Here is a 22,106-nt window from a genome sequence, read left to right as displayed (position 1 = left end):
AGGAGAGGAGAAGACACAGTAAGAGGGGAGAGGAGAGGAAAGGAGAGAAGAGGAGAGGAAAGGAGAGGAGGAGGGTGAAAGGAAATAAAAGAAAAGGGGCAAAAATAAAAAATAGAAAAGAGGAAAGGAACAAGGAGACAAAAAGAAAAGGGAGAAAAAGCAGAGAGGAAGGAACGTAAAATAAAAAAGAGGCAGAAACGCAGAAGTTGTGAGGAGGAGAAAATGGGGTAGAAGGGAGTAAAGAGGACGAGGGACTCCTCAGTTAAATGAAATCCATTTTAGACTCACTCCACTTTTTCTTTTTTTTCTTTTCCAACTCTGATCTAATGAGCAGCTGAACTCGACACTGTAAACACGAACACACTGGATGCCACTCACTCACTCACTCACTCACTCACTCACTGAATGATCTGATCCTAATCTGCTTCAATCTGTGATGCTGCTCGATCGAAGTTCACATTTCACGTCGAGCCGTCGCATATCGCGGTTACGAGGCAGCAGAAATACGTCCGTTAGAGCTCAATTAGACTGTAAACAGGAAAGACCTATTCATCTTGGTTACGGCATTGACCTTTTGAGCCGAGCGCAAATGAATGGGCCAATCAAAATGTGAGCGTGTGAGTGTGTGTGTGTGTGTTAATATAATCGCTCTTCAGCTGCAGCAGTGCTTTTCAGTCTTTTTTTTTTTTTTTTTGTCAGCTGTTTGAACAAAAGCCGCGTCACAGAGCGAGAGAGGGAGATTATTATAAATTAAAGGATCAGTTCACACTTTTCAAGCAGTGGAAGAATGATTAGTGGATGTAAATGCTCCTCCTATACATTCTAGCTGCAGAGTTACTTTGTTGTACGTCAGAGATTTTAACCGTTTGTCTCAAAGTTAGTCTTTCATTAACAAAACTCCTGCTTTTTAACAGCGATGGCTCAGTGAGAAAATAGTAATACACAATCGTTTCATTTATCAGAGACTGTTGAAGCCTCAAATTAGCTTCAAGTTGTTACAGCTGTGGCTGCACCTCGACTTCTTTCCCGTGCGTTTTTCCCCTTTTCCTGTGTTTCCTGTGTTTCCTATGTGTGTTTGTGTGTGTGCACCAGTGTGGGCACGGCTCCCCTCTCCCCTCAGCAGCAACACCTGAAGCCCCCCACTCCACTAATCTGCTCATCAGCTGCACTATATCTACCCCGGCTGTCCAACCGTTCCTCGCCAGATCGTTACCGTGACTGCAGTCATGGTAGACGAACGTCTCAGGCCAATACTTGTTGGACAACCTGTTTTTCTTTGTGCTCAAGCATCACTTCTCACCTGCCAGTTTCCTCGGCCTGTTTCTTTGCCTGATTGCCCCCCCTACTACCAGCCAGGTTTGCCCCCCCCCCCCCCCCCCCCCCCCCCCTCCCCTCTCTTTGTCCTCACCTCCCATTCCTGGCCACCTCTACACCAGCCAATCGATATCCAATAAACCTTTTTCCTCATCAATCCTCATCTTGTCTGAGTCCGGCATCTGGGTCCTTTCTGTGTGTACTTCATATAAGTGAACTTCCCCCATCACTGACTACACAGAGATCCAACACAGCAAGCAATAACTCTTGATGTGCGTGTGTAAGGGTATGTCAATAATGTTTCAAGAACAAAAATCCCCATTTAAAGGCCAAAATATATTGATCCAATAGCTCAATAGTATTGCTGCTTTCTGTGTCACAGATTATTGATTATTGTTTTAGTTATGCCTTCATGTTACGGTCGACCTGAGCAGGGTCAAATCATATTCCTTCTAATGAGCTTTATTATTCTGTTGTATTGCAGTGGGTCTTTAGTGTGTCAGTGTATCTAATAACTAGAGGGATCAACTATCTGCTCCAATTACGTGACGCATGATAATTAAGGCGAGTTGGAGAATGGGAGCTGTGAGGTTATTACACTTTATTTCACAGTTCAGACTCATTTCACAGTAATTTTCCTGTGTGTAATTGTCATTTTTGTACCAATTGTAGGAGAAAGAGAGTTGTCAATTTGTAATTGTACCAGTTAATGAATGCCTTTTAATTGCTGGAGCTGGCATTATGTGGGGAATACACAGTAATTAGTGACATTTAACAGAATCAATGACCTCTAGTCCTGTCAAAATAGAAACCAGGAGTGAATTAGGGAGTCAGCGTGACCGTCTGTCAACGACACCTGTCTAGCACCATATGACTTATCTTATCTTTCAGACTTCCTTGGAAAAATAGGATCAGCAGCTCAACAACTAGTGGTGCATTATTTCATTTCATTTCTCCTATATTTAGCCTTAAAACAAGTAAAATCATGCTATATTCCAGTGCATTGTTTAGTTTCAATTTAACCTGACAACAACTACCTATTATAGAGACAATTGAATATTACATGAAGAGTTGGTACTGAATGAATCTGTCTGTTCTTCAGCACCATGGACAGCGTCATGGTTTTTATCATCACAGCACAGAGAGAGTGAGGTTGTGGATGGAGAGGGAGGATGGAGGTGAACAATAGCCTGTGTTACACTCAAATTAACTTTTTTTTTAAAACAAATGTACTCACAGTCCATAAAACTATTAATTGTATGACTGAATAAAAACTGTGTGACAGTGTCAAGTTTGTCTTTCTCCTGCAGCTTAAAGTCAACTGTTTAATCTGGTCCAAATATGAATTCATCACCAGGTTCGGTCAGATTTTCCCACAATGCAACAAGGAGCAGCAGAAGAAGCATCGGGAGAAACACATTGTAGGTCATGGTCTTCTTCGTGGCATTTATTGACGATAAGAAAAAGACAGAATACCATCAGCCTTATCCTTTAAACCTGTGAGATGTGAACCCAGCCAGCCTACGACCCTAAAGCCCCCGCCCCCACCCCCACCCCCATCCCCCCTTTCTAATCCTCTGTGTTGTAGGATCGCAGAATTTAGGGCCAGCCGAGCTGAGGTTGTGCAGTGTGGTAATTTATATCAGTCTTTTATGCTGTGGGACATAATGCATCTGCATAAAGTTAATATAGTCAGTTAATACAACCATAGATCAATGAGGTGGCTCTGCTGATCCCTGCCTGGGAGTTGTTTTCGCTATCTGTGAAGAATGAACTGCTTTCTTGTAAAGCTCCTCTCAGGCCCTGTTTCCAGGTTGAGTGTGTGTGTGTGTGTGTGTGTGTGTGTCTTTGTGTGCGCACACACACACTTAAGTGGTAGAGGAATTTGTGGGCGTTGTTTTCCTCTGTGACTTCTTTTTCTTGTTGTGTTTTTTTTTTTTAATCTTTGACATTTTGCGATCTTGTTTTAGCAGCGTGAGCGAGACGAGAGCTGGAGACGACGCAGGGGGAATATTGATGGACAGACCGAAACACTGACAGGACAAGTCGAGACTCAGACACCATCTGTATTGACAGAAGGCAGTAATTGATTAGTCATTCATGCCACCAGGATCCCCACTGATATGGAAAGGACAGAGGCGTTCACAACAAAGTCCTTTTACTCGAATTCATCTTGAAGGCTCTCTTCAAGTCTTTTGTCTCTCGTCTGCCCAGAGTTTGTGAGTCAATGCAGATGAATAGAGAGAAGAGGACATGATGCGGCATGAGCTGGATTCAAACACAAAGACGTGGTTTCTTCCATATCTCAGTGCTCCACAAAAACAGTCTGCTCTTTGAGCGTCTGAGTGGACTTTAAATAGACGTCCTGCCTCATAATCACTCTGAGGTTATTATACACACCCAGTAAAACTCTTGTCCGTTCAGTCTCTTACCTTCTTGTCGGAGAGGCCCGACACCGTGTCGATGTACTGCTCCTGGATCATGAAGGCAGCCAGGTTGGCGGTGTAAGAAGCCAGGAAGATGACGGCAAAGAAGGCCCAGACCAGGACCATGATCTTACTTGTTGTTCCTTTGGGGTTTTCAATGGGGACTGAGTTGTTAAAGACGATGCCCCAGAGGAGCCACACTGACTTCCCGATGGTGAACGTGGGGCCGCCAGGAGCTGAGGGAACAGACAGAGGAGAGAGTCTGTAGAGATCCTGCTAACAAGGTCCTGCATTGAATATGGAAAACAAAACAACCCAGAGGGAGAAAAGGGCTCTTTATCTTTAAAGGACCTGTTTACATGAAGGTAGAAATACAAACAGGACGACCTTTGCTTTGCTGAAGTGAAGGGCCCTTAACTGACTAAAATAGGTAAAGGTCAGCTACAGCACTCCAGACCAAAATACACACATGCAGCGCTACCAAGGGCAAAGCACCACCACACATGACAGTCTGTTTCAAATAATAGATCATGTTTGCTTACATTCAGGGACAAAAACTATTATTCTGTCATGATTATCATTTAGATTTTTGAGGTAAAACCAACACTTGGTTAACCAACGTCGACTTTCTGTGGGAGATACGAGGTGAATACTAAGACCTCAGTTTTCTGCAGAGACACTGCCGCACTGTTTCCTGCTTTTCTCATAATTCATGCAGCTGCTGGAGAGGTTTTGTCATTTGAACAAAAACACAGGTCATTATTGGGCATCTGCTGAAGTAGGACAAAAGAGGCAGCAATCTCAGATAGAGATATTTGGAAACTTGAAGTAAAACCAAAACTACTATACTGCATGGATCAATAGCGCCTGAGAAACGTAGGTAAGAAACAACAGCAACACTTTAAGTATGAAGAGCAATTTTACTGTCAGATCAACGTGTTTCAGCTTGTTGTTTTCATCAGTGTGTGAAAATAAAGTTATTATTCAGACTTCTCTTCTTCATGCACCTGCAGCAAAACATGTCATAGGTGTCCCACTGATGTTTTAAAGCCACATTTTCTCTCATCAAACTAAATATGTCTACTGTTCTCCGTATAAGTATTCACCAGCTATCTCGCGCCCTTCTGCGAACTCCCAAACAACGGAACAATTTCACAGCCTCGGCCCCGTTTTCCATCGCTCTCTGCCACCGGCGCTCATGTGCAGCAACGAAGGGTGCCACCGCCATCAATCACAGTTCGATTAGCGCAGCTACGAATGCTAATTAAAACAGGAAAATGACCTTTCGGACCCGCAGACAAGGCACGCTCTGTCAGCGCTGTATTCTGGGATTGATTAGCCCTCTCCCCAAAATCCTGTTGAGGAACTCTTAACGTCGCGGGATATGCAGATGGGGCTGGATTTAGTGGCTGGCACACAGGCTTACTGTGAAAATGCTTTGTAAGATGCAAATTAAGAACATTTTTATGGATTTTTTTTTATTTTTTTATTTTGCAGCTTTGGATATTTTTAGATGAAGCAGACACAAATAACCTAATATATTTTGAGATTACACTGAGGAAACAGCAGACACTGCAGAAACATGTGAGGTTAACAAAATATGATTTATACAGGAATCTCTGTTTACCTCTGTTGTGATTGTGCTGTAAGGATCACTCACTTTTAAATCATTCACTGTAGGAAGAGGAAGTGAAAGTGAAGCAATGAGACATGAAACTCACCTTTGGCGCTCACCAAACTTCGATTGTAGCCGACGGGACTGAGGTATTCAAACACAAAAACTGTCACCGCCACGACGGTCAGGCACATCACAAACATCATGACCCACACTGCCGGGCTGTAGGGCTCTGGAGGAGGAGTGAAGGCACAGACATAAAGGATTAGAGGAAGTCTCCTTTGTGCTTCCTGCCTCTCCACTGCAGCCTGTGATGGAGGTCACCATGTGTGGCAGGAGGATAGCAGGAGGGAGGACGGAGAGCCGACTGATGTGAAAACGAGAAGGAGAGCCGTGCGCCATTCATTTTGTGCTGAATTTTGTTGTTTGGGGTTTGGAAAAGGGGATTTAGGTGTGTGAGCGGCACGTAAGGGGATTTAGTTGTAGGCTACAGTTATCACCGGGATAAAAGCTTAATGGGAAGTTTCCTGAAGCGTCTGCAGAGACAGAACTCGTTTAAGTAGGCCATCCTGGGAGAAGCCGGTGAGGAAGAGGTTGGCAGCAACGTGGCTAACGCGTACTGTACATCACACTCCAGGATAACGCAGGTTATGACCAGTTTGATTTTAACTAGGGATGTCACGATTACTTGTTTCCAAAATGAATCGTGGTATTAAACACCACAATTAATTAATCGTAAAGATTCACTTCCCAAAAAATATTATGTCGGAACCATATCGACAGAGGGACTACAGATGAAAAATAGCCTCTTGGCTAATTCTGGCGCATTTACAGTGATGTTATTAATGTGCACTGTCCCTGTTTTCAAATAAACTTATTATTATTATAGATGTGTGCCAAAATTGAAGGTAAATGCTCAGACTGGTCCATTTAACTAACTAACGTATTGAATTGGTAGAAGTTTAAATGTTTATGTCATTTATTTAAAAACAACAACAACAAAAAAACGATTAAAATAAATGTAAACATTTGGTATAGATGACAATTTATGACCTGAATATTTCAAACCATTCCCCTTGGGGGGTTATTAATTGGTCATAATTTAATAGATACTTGAAATATTTTGTGCAAACAATGAGTCATATAATTATAATTTGACTATATTTGATTTTACACGTTCACAGTGTTGTGAAATTAATTAATGCATAATAATCGAGATAATCATAACACCATGATTATTTCTCTGACAAAAATCGTACCAAGAAAATTTATAATGTGACATCCCTAATTTTGGAGAAGCAGTGGTTTATTTCTTACCAAGGAAAGCTGATGGAGAAACGGTCCCGTTGCTGCGGGCGACCATGACGCTGATGCCCGTCTCAACAAACGGCACCGAGAAGTCGATGATTTCTGAACGCTCCTCGTTGATGGTGAGGGAGCCGATGGCCATGTCAGCTCGTCTGTACACAACCTGAGGAAATAAAGACAAACGCAGCGCACAAAGTGAAGCAGAGTGACACTTTGATGGGCAGATGTGTCAGAAACATTTTCCCCCCCCTAATCCCTAGAAACTCATCTTTGCTGAAAAGAGAGCAAATTCTGAATTTCCTAAACACCATTTGAACATTTGAACCCACAAAGGAACAAACACTTTGTGCTTTACAGTAAGGTGTTGACTGTAATAATGGCTGCCTGCAGAGATTAATGGAAACGTATTTGTCACATCATCTGAGCATCCAGGAAAAGAGACGAGGCTGCAGCTCAGACTCGAGCTTTTCTGCAGAGAGAAATCTTTTCCTCATGAATGTAGCGCACACACACTTCAGACACACACAGGTACAGACTCAGAGCAGAGTGCTTCAGGCACAGAAACACAAGCAAGAAGTGTCTCCTGAGAAACACCTGTTCAGGGCGTCTCACTTTCGGATGCACCTGTGTTTCTGTTGCTGTTGCTGTGTGTGTGTGTGTGTGTGTGTGTGTGGCTGAAAAGTGTGACTCAGCTCCGCGGCCTCACACCACTGACCTACATAAAACCCATCCGCGAATCAAAGAAACACTGTCACAGAGACACTGTGTCTCATGGCTGTCATCCACCGAACCGTACGGCTGCTGCTTCCATCGCTGCATCTGTGTCACAGCTGTATTAAGTATTTTCATAATTAAAAGTCGAGGCTTGTATCTTTTCAGTCAAGACAAACATCTGTCTTTTTTTTTTAGCTTTTGTGACTCGGTGCCGTTAGCTACAGGGTTGAATGGATTGTTCTCAGCTGGTGGAGGAGAATGTAATCTGTTCCTCTGGTCTAAACGCTCCGAGATTCACAAACTGATTGTCACACTTCATTCTGCACCCACTTGATGGGACATGAGCCTTGAAGGTAATTTTAAGATTTGATACCAAGTGCAATGGATTTAAGACACTGAGGGGATTAAGTGGCAGCTGTTTTTGCTGTTATTCATTCAGTTTTATTTAAGTTTTTTTTAATAATTAGAGTCATTTTGATGTTAAAGCTGAACTGATTCTTTAAAAATGAGTCAAAAAGAAAGTCACAAACCCTAAGAGAGTGATACCCCCATCACCACATGCCTTCTCAGCTCCATGAAGTGTTTTAGTGACTGTCAGTTCATTGTTTTGATTTTAAATCCACAGCTTTACTCTTATGTTTCTCTAATGAGTCTTGTTTCCAGCTGCAGCTGACAGATATTTACAGAAAAAAAAGCTCTGGTAAATCCATCGTATGCAGCTTTCCCAGCACCAACCACATACAGACACGGAGGGGTTGAGCAAAACAAGTGCAATGTACATTGTCTTCAAGGGAAGTTTAAAGGAATAGTTCACCAAAAAGTGAAATTCAGTCATCATTGACTCATCCTCATGCTGATGAATACCCCAGAGAAGTTTTTTATTCCTCAAAGTGCATCTGGAGACCCGGGAGGGGGGTTTGTAGTCCAACGAACGCTCTCCCGTTCACGCGATGCACGCACAAATTCAATACAGGACTGTTTAGGCTGTAAAAATGTCCTAAATGAAGTCGTTTCGAGTAAACTCTGGACTATATCCCTTCAAGACACTTGGATTGCAGCGGGCGAGCAGTGTGGAGGAATATTACAAGGTTTTTGTGTAGTTTTATGGACATTTTGTGTCGGGCGCTATTGACTCTCTTATAAGGATTTCGTCGCCCCTCCCGGGTCTCCAGATGCACTTTGAGGAATAAAAAACTACTCCGGAGTATTCATCAGCATGAGGGTGAATTTTCATTTTTTGGTGAACTATTCCAGGAAGTTTTAATTTTCATTAAATTGTCATGACAAAATGTGCCAATATGATGGGATTAGGGACTCCTCTTCCCTTTGGGGGGGTCCCCAAGCATTTGCCTGGTTTGCTTATCCTGATGGTGCAGCTCTGCCTAACATGCTAAACACAAAGCACTTACCTTTAATGAAATCAGGGCACGCTGTAGCCTAAAGCTCCATTTATTTAAGACAGGTTTGTGGGTGAACATCTTTCTTTAATCAAACACAGCTGCACCAGCTGCTCCGTTCAGGGATTTTATCCTTCTTTAAATAACTTCTCATCCCTCATTCTCACCTCCCCAATCATCCCGTTCCACGTCCCACGGACCAGCTTCCCGTGTTTTCCGTTGGTGACCAAGTAGAGGTCGTAGGAGAACTTGATGGTGCGGGACAGTTTCTTCAGGATGTCTATGCAGAAGCCTTTACAGCACAGTTTGGTGTAGGACTCTGCATGGCCACTAATGCTGTGAAAGACAGACAGAAGGAAAAAAAATGCAGATTTGTTTCAACATCTTGTGATCAAAAAGCCTCCGTGGCAGCTGGGACTGTTGCTATCTTTAGCTCCTGTGATTCTTCTTCTGTGTTTCACTTTGTTTCGGGGAGCGAGTGCTAAATAGTCGCCGGCTCCGACGCTGACACTGACCATCGTCCACGACAGCGAAGTGAAGGGCAGGCGATGGCTGGTTCATTAGCTAAAATCAATGCCTGTTAACAAGGTGTCTTTCAGAGAGACTGAGGAGACGACTGAAAATTGGCGCACACACACACACACACACACACACACACACATACAGGCGTGTACAGTGTGACAGGGCCCACAGTGAATGGTTGAGCGACTGTGGCCTCTAATCAAAGGCCATTAAGGTGTGCAGCATTTTTGAAGGATGCAGTCACTTCCTCTCTGTGGCCTTGTTACTTAATGGGGTGTAGAAGAAGAGAGTGGAAGGACAGGAAATGGTGAAAAATAACAGAACAGGAGGAGGAAAAACAATGGAGAGCAGCTTCAAGCGACAGTGGACAATAAAAGTTATGAGCAGAAAGACCAAAAATGAAGTCGACACACTTCCTTAGGAAAAAAAAAAAAAATCTTCCTCTTTTTTTTTTTTGCTTCTTCATTTATCCATCTGCCAGAGAGGAGGTTTAAATCTACAAGGGCTGAGTCACAGTGTGTGTATGTGTGTGTGATGGAGATAACCTCTTGTCAATGAGTCAGCAAAAGAGCAGAAGACGGCAGGGAGAGCATGTGATTGAGCAAATGAGGGTGAATAAAAAACAGTCAAGCTGTTAATTAACATTCAGGTTGATTGTTTTCAAAAGTGTGAGTGTTCATTGTGGACTCGTTTTTAAGTGTTTTTGAAAGGCTGCCTTCTTTCACAGGAGTCAATACCTCTGATAAACGCAGCGTTAATTAATTGCTGCAGGATCTGGCCACCTGTCGTCATTATACACACTCCGCTAACAATGCACAAACACACACACACACACACATGAACGCAGTTAAACTGGGCCGCGTCTCTCTCCGTCTCGCACACAAACACATGCACGCGTACCAGTGCAGGATCCTCTGAGGGTTTAGCAGCAGTTGTGTTGTTGCCGTGTGTTTCTCCACAAAATGCCCAGAAACTAGTGCAGCGTGGAGGGAAGCACCATGAGGGAGTTGGACCAGAGAGAGCGAGAGAGGAGGAGGAATCTCAGGTGAACGGTTGACAGGAAGTACACAGTAAACAGCCAGAGAGGCCCTGACAGAGGAAGACTTCGGTCTGGAGGGAAACGAGGGCACGACCAAAGGAGGGCAGACTCCAGTCTCTGTTTGATATTTAATCTGTAGATAAATATCATTCATGTTGGATAAAATACATGCAATAATCATATTAAGTGCCAGTGAAGAAAGTAGCAATTCTTATAACATTATTACATCATTTATCTGCACCGCTGCATGTAATTATATAAAGTGGCCAAGATTTGTAAAGTTGGATTTTAGGGTGGAGTTCCTCTTGCTCTTAATCAGCTCAGTTCTCTGGCAAAAGAAGCCATCATCTGGCCATAGAAAGGGTTTTTAATGAGCTACACAAAAAGTTTTAATCATGCTAAACATCTGCTCTGCAAGGAAGCTGTTCAGACACAACAGCAAGATTAACTGGTTTATATGGCAGCAGTCTTCTCTCTCTCTCTCTCTCTCTCTCCCTCTCTTTCCTTCTCTCTTTTTGTTGGTCACCGTCCAAATGGGACATGCCAGCCGGAGAGCAATGGTGAAAGAGAAAACAGAAAGAGGGTAGGATGGGATAACATTGTCCCATGCTATGACAGATGTCCCCATGTTGGACAGATAAATCTTCTTTACTGGCAATCAATGTGCCATCGCGCCCAACAACCACCGTTACATATTTCTCTCTGTAATTAATGTGCCAGCCATGGTCAGCTCCGCAATCTGCATAAACGATACATACCCACCCACATATACACATACATACACACATAACACCCTGACTCGCTATTTCTGGGGACTTTGTGTTACCTTAACCTTTACCATCACCACTGAAGGCATCACTCTAGTGAAGCCTGAACCCTCAAACAACCATTTATGACTTTTGTGAGGACAGTTTTCTTGAAACCAGTTTGTTTTTACCGTGTAAAGAGGACACCTTCCACTCACTGTACAAAGTTACATCACATGTGTCACTTCAATTACTGACTACAGAGAAGATCTGCAGCGCGGGGAACGTACACGTATGCACTGATGCCCGTCACTGTTCACGACAGACAGCTCCACTCGCGGCTGTGGAGGTCTCTGGTTTGATGGACAGACAGGAGCCAGAGTTTCATGTTCAGCACTGACAACTTTGAAAAGGAAACTCTAATGCTGTTTCACATTTATATTACATTTTGATAACTCTTTTTTTTTTTTTGTTATTTCAAGGTGACAAGAAATAACTTGCACCTTTTAAACATGACATCTGTTGTGTTGATTATCTGTAAATCACACTGTTCATCTGTAAATAAACTGTTACAGAAGCAAATACATAAATACATAAGAACATACTCTGCGTGTTTCTACTACTTTTCCATTACAAAACTCACTTCATCAGCCTGTTCGGCTGCTGATGATTTACATTCACATCGTTCCAGAAGGATTTGTGATAAACGAATGAACGTGATTGCATGTATGCACAGGATTAGCTTGTTGTGTTTTGTTTAATAATGTGAGGCAGCAGCCAAATGTTTTCTAAAAGCTAGATTGTCTTTTCTTTATATACATAATAATAAAAATGGAGGCACGGTATGAGTTTTCTTTATGTCAGTATGAAGCAAGATTGGAACAATGGTGTCAAATATACCATTCTCAAAATATGTAATAGAAATGCAACACAAACATATCTGTAAAAGTTAGTTTGTCTGTATGTTCGGGATGGTCCCACTCCCACCTTGCTGCAGGTAAACAACAGAGCAGCATGAATACACAGTAACATGATCGATAACAGGCAGGGAGAAAATCCTCCAGTTAGAATAAAGTCAGAAATAAAATAAAAACCCTCCAGAGTGAAGACAAAGTGTGACAGTGGGTGAAGAGTGGAGTGAGGAAGGCTTTTGCCAAGAGCAACAGCAACAGCAATAAAACATCAGCTAATAGAACAAAAGAATGTGCGTGAAGACCTTTAAATAAATTACCAAACCAAATGAGTGCACAGAAACTTGTGGCTGGTTACACCAAAGTTAGTTCAAATGAATTAAAGTTACATGTGTTCTCACGGTGACTCCTGCAGTTTTTGGTATGCAGAGCATGATGTGTGTCCTCTGCTCACAATTAAGCCTGATTAATAGATCATTGAGAGGAGCGCTGCACGTTCACACGCCAGAAAATCGTTGGAGAACTTATTGCATCTATTGAATGTATAGTAGGCAGTCGCAACATGCACAACTCCAAATACTCAACGTAATGTATCAGATGAAGATAAAGATTCTGCAGATAAAAAGTCTTCTTGATTGATGAGGAGCAAAGAATAGAGCTATAAGCCTTCAGTTTCCACTACAGCACCCGTGGATGTGACTATTACTGTATATGAACTCTAATTAACAAAGAGAATACATCACTGCTTAATAAGATACATCCATTAAAGAACAGAATAACCTTGTTGAGACCCCAAGGATGGAGGTGTGACCATGACAACAGCATCACATGATGACAAACAAAAGAGATACCTAATAGACACTGGTAATATACTGAATATATTTCTCTCCGGCTATTGAATAGATGTCCGTGAATCAAATGTCAGTTTTCTGAGTCATGGCGAGTCATGGTCCACAGAAAATGAGAGATGCAATTGATGTTTCTTGAACTTTAAAGAATAAGCGCAGAAAAGCACAAAAACGCTTTGTAATCAAGAAAAGACACTAATGTGTGTGATCAGAAACCTGTGAGCCCTTCTCAACATCACAGCAGGTTTTCTGCATCACAGACGAACTTAAAGGGATAGTTCAACATTTTGGCAAATTGGCCCGTTGCCATAATCCCTATAATCATAGCAGTAGGTTCGTGAGCTGCTCAGAGCTACGCTACAGAGGCTAATGGGATTTCTTGGTTTCCCTCATCAAACTCATCAAATACTTAATCCAACAACTCCAAAACGCTCTGGTGGACAAGTTGTGACCTGCACGTTCACCACGCTATGAGATAATAACAGAATGTTACGAGATGGAGTTGTTTTTGAGGTAAATTCATGCCTCTGTAGCGTAGCTCTGAGCAGCTCGCGGCTCTGCTCCGCTGTTCTAAAAATAGCTTGCACCGACAATTAAAGGTAACGAACCTACTGCTATGACTATAGAGATTCTGGCAATGGGCCAATTTGCCAAAATGTTGAACTATCCCTTTAAGAGAAGAAAGAGTTTTAGTCCTGGTTTGAGAACACGTTTTTCATCTCAAAAAGACATAAAGATCGATTTTAGCAGGATGTCATAACAACTCACAGAAACAGTCGAGCAAGCAGGTGCGGTGCAGGTGACATGTAAATTATGTTGTTGTGTGTAAACGTACCGATCAACTACGGGGAGAGACACGGATTGTTAAGGATTTAAAATGAGGATCATGTTCCCCAGTGGTGGATGTGAAATATTTTTATGTGGTTTGTTGGAGCGGGAGCCGTAGAGCTAAGCTGACAGCGGTTGATACTTTGTCAGTTCTGCCATTATAGTTACGACAGACTAGTGTTTCTATTGTCTGTTTGTTTGAACAAAATGAAGACATTGTGTATTCCTGGCGAACACCCGTTGTAGGCAGTCAGAGGTAATAGCTGTTTAATGACTGTTTTCTGCCACGCTGCGATCCGAGTTTGACACCGGAGGTGTGTTTTTAAAGTGCTTAGACACTCAGCACCCACAATTACTCTGTGTTTAATGAAGTGAGGAGGTTTGCAGTGTCTACTCAGAACTAAACTAGGGCAGAGAAGCAGAGAGGGAGGGTGCAGATGTCTGTGTGTAGCACTGGGTATTATTTAAATGTTTTGACACTGCTGCCAACACAATACCTGACTTTCTATGCAGATAGCAAAATGATAATTTCCTCTGAAATATATAATGTTATTCTAAACGTTTACATGCACGAGGTGTGTTAATGTCAGTACCTCTCTGTCTGATTCGACTGCCGCCTGCAGGGCACCGTGTTGCGGACACATGTGCCGGTGCCCGGGTCCACGTTCTCCACCATGACGAAGGGATGCTCCTCCAGCGTCGCCACGGTGAGGTGACGATCATCGGAGACGTGCTCCAGGAAGCTGCCGTAGCGAGGCCAGACCGGGTAGCGCACCTGGATGATCCCTCGAGCGTACGTACCGACCTGGAGGGAGAAGGAAGAGCTCATCAGTACCACATCCATGTACGTCTGAACCTCCGCCGTGACCTTCACTTCATGTCAAACCCTCCTCTCTTCACCTGTTTTGTCTTTCTCTGCTTCACGGGACAAATTATTTTTAAAGGAAAAATTAGCATGTGCTGACCTGGAGGAAGAGGATCAGAAGATGAAAGGAGAGTTCATTAATGCATTCAGAGGAGACTTAAAAGACTTTGAATTAGACCAAAAAGAAAAAAGAAAAGAAACCAGAAACTAATACAAAGAGCAAACCGACTGCATCACATTAATAAAACATCCGCGCATGTGTTTCCTTCAATCTGTGTTCATTTTGTTGACTGATTATTCCATTATTAATTTTCTTTTCTTCCACTGCAGAAACAAATTGAAATGTCATTGTTCATAAATGGGAAAAGTTCCAGTGATGAGTGTCGTTTATTATAGGTGGGTTTTTTTTCTGACTTTGTATGTTCAACTATTCGTGAAACTGCTTTTATAATGAACAAATTTATTTTTTTTGCTTAAAAAAAAAAAAAAGGCTCCGTAAAGTGCAATAACAGAGATGCTGACAGTTAAAAGTATTGTCTATTAGTAACTAATGCAAAAGAGGAAGCAACAGATTGAGTTTTTTTTATGTCAAAGGGAGCCACTTGGGACCAGAATTGCTGTATAATGTCACATCAGACAATGAATAATCCTATCGAAGTCTGCACTAAGCTCAGTGAAGCCTTCTCTGTGAGAACCAGGACTGTTTGTCATATCAACCCGACCTAATGAGCCATACTGAGCTGAGCCTGCGCTGACTTACTGCATACGAAACTCGCTCCCTCACAGCTTTAATGAGACCTCTTCCTCATACCAACTCTCGATTTGTTCTTCGACTCACTCGTGCTAAAGCTCTGCCGTCGTCGTCGCACATGGGTGATTTACAAATCTGCATCCGCGGGTATACAGTGTGATGTGTAAGTTGGTGATCTGTTTCTCTGCGCCATCTGTGAATCATGGAGATGTCAGTTGTGAAGATCAATCATTTCATATTCATCTTTCATGGGATCCTCATGTGTCTTATCTTCTCGTTGAGCAGGAGCTGTCGTTCTCGTTGGGAAGGTGCTACGACTTTTCTGATAAACGGATGCAGTTCTTTTTTTTTTTTATTTCACATGGCATGAATGACCTAATGAACTGATGTCAGATATCTGTATATACACAGCTTCTACTGGAGGAGTCATACAAATGCTGGAGACATGACAGACGGAGCTTTTTGTGGCTCTACAAGCTGAAAATTATTACTAAGAGATATTTCCCCTCAATATCTTATGAAAAGTTTTCCAAAAACTCAATTTGCCAAATCGTTTCTTGAAGAATATAAATCTCCTCAAATTCAATTTTCTTTGCACCGCTGATTCTAGGTTTCATCAAGCTTTTTATATTGGAGAATATCCATTTATGTTTTCTCCTACAGGGGTTTTCCTGTCATTCAGCATTGCTATGCATACAGTTTGGGGGCAGACCAAATGAAAAAACATGGCAGAAATTAAAGCAGTCAAGATTGAGACATCATTATTATGGGTTTCTAGTATGACTGACAAGATCCTGTGTAGCCTCTTCTCATTGGTCCATTCCTTCCACTTCCCCACAATGTAGGACAGACAGAGCAACATTGGCACTCCTCCAGCCATGTTTTTGTCCACCATTCAAGAATGACAATCCAATATTACAAGCCTTCAAACTAGGGATAGGCATGTGCATTTCATCCCTAGCATTTCATATTTGACCATTCTTCGACTATTCGCCCCCCCACCCCCCAACCACCACCACCGCCATCCGTCATTTCAAATTAGAAGCTGTAACGCCAGTCCATCGTTTTAAATGACCGACTAAAAGAAATGAAAATGAAAAAAATAAATAAAAATGAAATCCCGGACTGTGATGAGAATCGGTACCAGATAACAATACTGCTTCTCATCAATCAATTAAGTCATTGTCACCAAATGAGAGCAACTTGAAACGGGGACGAAGTCTCCTCTCGCGGCGTAAAACTACGTGAATATTCTCCAGCACCGCTTCTCATCAAAGTCCGTGCACAGAGTTTGCACTGCACCTCAGTTTCATTAGTTTTTTTTATTTGATAGAGTTTCACACAGAACTTCCTGATGGCTGAGTCTTTCCATGTTTCTCTTTCTTCTGCGCCAGTAAAAAGGGAACATTTAAATTTTTTCAGAAAATACGATTGTGTCATAAACTATTCGATTTTTGACTATGAAATCATTGCTCATCCCTACTTCAAACTCTGTTTTGGTTTTTATCAGCATCTGAAGGAAACATGTGGGTCTTTATTGGCTAAGCTTGTCGCAAACTTTGTTGAGCAGGTTGTGTAGACCCAGTTTGCAGGAGATTTTTTAGTGAAAACAGCTTCATTCTGCTGATGAAACTGAGTCTGCTATCATACAGCTATCATAAAATATATTTCAAAAAGTCATCAGTGCAGCTTTAAACTTTTTTTTTCTTCCTGTGGCTATTCTACAGGTGGAAAAGTAAAAGTGAGAAGCACGAGGAAAAGAGAAACAACAAGAGAGAGGGGCCCAACAGAGGAAGAGGGCTTTCCTGTCCAAAATGTCACCCAGCAGCACTCCTCGGGAACAAAATCATGTTAAATTGTCAGGGGTGTCACAGTGGAAGAGAAAGACTTGAAAAGAGCAAGTACACCACAAGCTGTCATCATTATGGATGAGCTACACGACACGAGGAGGAGGGGAAGAAACGGCGGTGACGGATCAGGTTGTAACGAGACAGAGAAGGAGAGAGGAGTCAGGATTCAGACGCGTGTGTGATATCTTGTTTTAAGTGGTGTCCTGTTGTCGACGGTGTGTGTGAACAGGCTGGTGGTGGCTGCACAAGTGTGACTGTCACACACACACACACACACACTCATACACACACCAAACCCCACTTCTGCACAATTACATGTCCATGTTCATACACACACGCATACATACACACCAGCCAGGAGGTGACATTGATAAAGTAGGTTGGTCTTTCCAGGCCAGAAATAAATGAGTTCAACTGTAGCTGTGAGATTACGTTCAGGTCTCTTTGTGTTGTCGTACTTTTTCAATACACCCTCAGGCTTTGATGAGTGTGTGTGTGTGTGTGAGTGTGTGTGTAAAAGGGAGTGAAAATACTCAACAAAATTGCAAGGCACAGTGATGATGAAACAGGAGTAAGAGGGGCAGGAAACACAGAGACAGACACAACATTATTGATTTTAAATTACGACACTACACTCGTAGCTGCAGATATCACCAGGACTTGTTTTATGATCACTTGTTCAAGTTTCGATTTTTAATATATATCCGCTTTCCCTCAAACAAGCCAAATCCGTCTTGTTCAGTTTGAGTTGACGTGTAAAACAAGTCAACAACCACAGATTTTCATTGTCCTCTGTGTTGAATTTGAGATTTTTTTCTTTTTTATGTTTCAGCTTCTGGTGCTCAGTACCTTGTCCCAGAGTCGCTCTCGGTCCAAAGCGATGATGACCATGGACGGGTTGGAGAGAAAACCTTGGCTGTTGAACGACAGATCTCTCCTTTCCCACGTCACGTTCAGCATGTGCCTGCAACTCGCAGAAGCAACACACATGCAGAGAAAGTATACCATACCGTAGCATGCAATCAAGGAACTTTGATTCTACATCACACGAGAATTTGCATATTCATGTCCGCAGATAAACACACATAATGATCACCTCCTAATTAAACCTAAGGCTCCCCTGGGAGGCCTTAATCTAACACGGGAGCCTGGAAGTAGCTCATTAGGGGATGATAGAGGCAGCTGATTGGTGGAGGGCAGGGTGTTCCTGCTGAGTGATTTTGCTGATACGTCCATGACAGACTGGGCTGCCGGTGAATAATGAATCCAGGTAAATTTGCATTTCAGACCACGGGCGAGAGCGGCTCAAAAATACTTCCACTTCATGTCGTGTGCTGCGAAAGTTTTGCTCTCATGTCTACGCATCAGCAAGACTCACTGAAATGCCCAAAAAACAATTCATGCAACTCCAACTACAACAGCACGGCCTCACCTGAACAGAGTGTTGTTGTCTGAGTGTTTAGCCGGCTTGTTGCAGTCGCCGTGGCCCTCGGGGATAAAACCGTACTGTTTCCGGAAGCTCTCGGCCCCTTTAGCGACGATGGCGACTCCCTCCCTCACCCTCTGCCGCAAGCTCTTCCGCCACTGGTCTGTTATTACACCGATCACGCCAACTGGGAAGCTGACAGGTGGAGGGCTGTCGGGGTTGCCCACGGCCAGGCTGGGGAGGATCCAGATGTATCCCGGCCCCAGCAGGCCTACCTCAGCTGCCTGACGGAACAAGTACTGCGCCTCCTCGTAGGAGCAGTACGCCAGCAGGACCTGAGAGTCCACCTGCAGACAGAAGCGCGGTCTCTCAGCGGCGTTTTCACAGAACAGAGAGAAATTAGAGCCTGAACATGCGGAAACACTGTAGGGGATTAAACTGTGTAACTCCTGTGGTGCTGCTCCCAAAGTTTCAAACTTTTAAAGCACACTTTAAAAAGTTTGCTTTTCATCAGACTCGAGACGCACCATTAAAACAACTTATGGACTTCACACACAAACTTAGAAAGAAGTCGTACAGTCATATATCTCATCCTACCTGCTGCAGCATGCGCTTGGTTCTTGCATCGTTGGACCCGACAGACATTTCCAGAGTCAAAATATCCTGTAGATTCCACAGGAAATAGGAGGTATCTGTGTAGGACTGAACTATATCCACAAAGGTGTCATATCCCGGCAGCAAGCTGGTGATCACGGCAAACTCGCCCCAGTCATACTCCTCCATGAGCTGAAACAGGGACATTTTGTTATGAACCGCACAGCGACAAAAAAACATATCACAAATATGCTTTTTTTTGTTGTTGTTGTGTAGAGACAAAAATATAAGACACGTGTGGCGATGACGAGAATAAAAGACATACAAAACAATACAGAATAACAGGTGTAACGAACATATATGGAATTTAAGGACAATATCATGCTGTGATGAATCAGGGTCAGGCAGTGCCACGGTGCTACTAACAAAGTTAATAATAATAATGATAATAGTAACAACAACAACAAAAGATATATCACAAATATACTAAATATAATACGTGGTTTCTCAGTTGCTGATGTGCTAAAGTTGGGGTGTCACGCACTGAGATTATCCCACTGATTCCCAAAACAATCCCTCTAATCTCATGAGAGTTAGTAAAATCCATCCTAAATACAGATTTAGTCTTTGTTTGTGTGTTAGAGTTTGTTAATGAGCCATTAGATTTGAGCCTCTTATCGTTTGTTATGAGAACATTTGTTGTCCAAGTACTGATGCCATGAATTTCCGTACCTTGAACATGCAGAGGATCTGCTGCTCCAGAGACGCTCCCATCTGCAGGAAGGACGACCCCTCTGCCTGTAAAGAGCAGGAGAGTTTTGTTTAAGCATTCAGGTTGGGAACATGCTTTTCTTAAATTAAAATATGAGAAAAGCAACAGGACCTTTGGTGAAATGGTGTTATTGTGGGATAGTTTCCACATCTCTCAGAAATCTTATTGAATTCACAAGTGGAACAAGCGCTTCTGAAAATACATTCTGAGTTGTGAATGGGCATTCAGGTCAGGAGCTGTGTAAAGAAGAACTCTGCTCAGGTAAAACACCCCTAGTAAATTAGCAAACGAAGATCCGAGACGACCGTTGAACTTCCTGACACAACAGACGCGAACTGTCAAAAGGTTTTCAAATTAACTTGTCTGCTGCTCTTCATTGTGGCTGCACCTTTAACACTGCAGAATATTTAAATTTGAATGAAGTTTTACTGCCACTAGGACCGTGCATTTTAATGATTTGTGCTCCTGTTCACTGAGCATGCTTTTTTGTAAAACTATCCTTGTGAAAAGTCACGTAGGCAACACAGTGGAACGGCCTTCCCAAAGCAATTAAGTTGAGAAGAAATGACAAACGGGGAAAAGAGTCGACTAAATCTTAAGTGAACTTTGCTTGAACAGTGGCATTTAATCTGAGTTTATGACTTTCTTTCTTTTAAACATCTAAGATTTCCTGGAAAGCATAATTGTAAAGTTTGCAAACATAATAAACTATCTTCATTTATTCATATATTCATTCATACACTTGACTAGAGACACTGGAGAGCTCTGATTGTCCATACTCAGACTCTGTCTTCTACAGGTGACTCTGAATTGCAAAACATTCAGTCCTGCTGCTCTCTTTCTGTCAAGAATGGGTGGTCAAATGTTATATCATATGCCTGCATACATTTGCATACCATCTGAGTGTGTAATATTTGTGTGTGTGTGGCGGATTAGATGGAAAAGTTGTAAAATTTAGACAGAATAGGAGACAGGGGTGAGAAGAGGAGGGACTGGATGCAGATAAAAATGTAAAGAGCAGAGACAGTCAACACGAGAGAAATAAAAAGACTTTTCTGATTCACCATAACCTTGAACCGCATCTGGGATGTCACATATACTTTCCACAGGGAGAAACCTTTACATTTTTCAGTTTTCAAGCTAACTAATATGTGCACATACAGTACAGGTTAGATATTAGTTAGAGGTTAGTTACCACAGTCTTGACCGTCTATCCCTGTTTTTGTGTGTGTGTTTTTTTTAGATGTGAATGTGTAATAATAGTTTGGATGGGAGATCTAAGGGACTTAATGTTGCTGTAAGGCATTAGTAGATCTGTGATGTAAGCAGGAGCAAGACTCTGCAGGGGTTTAACACAAGTAGTTTGATTCACTAACGGACAGGGAGCTGGTGCAAGAAGGTTAAGATGAGGGTAATATGGTTTCCTCCATTTACTGTACAGCTGCAGCATCCTGCGCTAAGTGAGGAGGGAAGTCTGGGGGGGAAAAGAAATTCCAAATTACAGCGAAACACTTGTATGCAGATACTGTAGAGAGGTCATGCATGAGAGAGCAAGGCAGAAGAGAGAGAGGGAGCAGATAGTGTTAAACTGTCTAGTGCCATTTGGGACCATGGTCTCAGATCTTCTCAGTCTGTTCTCGTCTCGGAGGTGACTAACTGTCATCTCTTCCTCCTGTTGCTCTTCCCTCTCCCGCAGCTCAGAGCCGCGGCAAAGCCCCAGAGATCCGTGCAGCCTGAGGAATACCACGGGAAAATCACAGCCCGACTCTCCTTCACTCACTTTTAACCAGTTTCATCTCTGTCGGAGGCTTGTTTTTGAGACTCACCTCCGGAGGCCTCCGAGCTCCGCTACTAGACCACTGACTGGGCTGCGCACCAGAATAGCTGTAAAAATAGCGGTACACAACCGTGTCAGGCTGTCAGCGAATAAATAAAAAATGCCTTTTGGATTTGGAAGTCCTGGTTACCGATAGTGTCCCAATTCAGCTGATGTGAGGGAGGAGTGGCGAGGTGAACCATTTGAAGTGTCATTAAAATCCAATTAGATGTGTCTAAGCTATTACACAAACAAATAATGCAGTGCCCCCTCCACTGCCCCCCCCCCTCTTTCCTTCCTCCCCCTGTCAATCACTGTTTCATCACTTTCCAATTAGCGGTCTCCTAAATTGTGAAAAACCAAA

The 22,106-nt window shown here is 42.7% G+C and overlaps 1 protein-coding gene across 1 annotated transcript in view; it reads right to left on the bottom strand.

The window, feature by feature from the left end:
• The window catches only part of LOC311002660 (glutamate receptor ionotropic, NMDA 2C-like), a gene marked incomplete at both ends in the record, with an annotated part of 40,846 nt that overhangs the window by 7,817 nt on the left and 10,923 nt on the right, over positions 1–22,106 (bottom strand). Inside the window, 9 exons of the mRNA XM_083994080.1 lie at positions 3,747–3,976; positions 5,462–5,587; positions 6,673–6,826; positions 8,942–9,110; positions 14,262–14,473; positions 17,984–18,098; positions 18,567–18,907; positions 19,158–19,346; positions 19,887–19,952. Coding sequence (XP_083850206.1) covers positions 3,747–3,976; positions 5,462–5,587; positions 6,673–6,826; positions 8,942–9,110; positions 14,262–14,473; positions 17,984–18,098; positions 18,567–18,907; positions 19,158–19,346; positions 19,887–19,952 — 1,602 coding nt within the window. The remainder of the gene's footprint in view (positions 1–3,746; positions 3,977–5,461; positions 5,588–6,672; positions 6,827–8,941; positions 9,111–14,261; positions 14,474–17,983; positions 18,099–18,566; positions 18,908–19,157; positions 19,347–19,886; positions 19,953–22,106) is intronic.

Source organism: Trachurus trachurus (assembly GCF_905171665.1).
Source record: "Trachurus trachurus genome assembly, chromosome: 19".
Lineage (NCBI taxonomy): Eukaryota > Metazoa > Chordata > Actinopteri > Carangiformes > Carangidae > Trachurus > Trachurus trachurus.
This window is presented reverse-complemented; position numbering and strand designations above follow the sequence as displayed.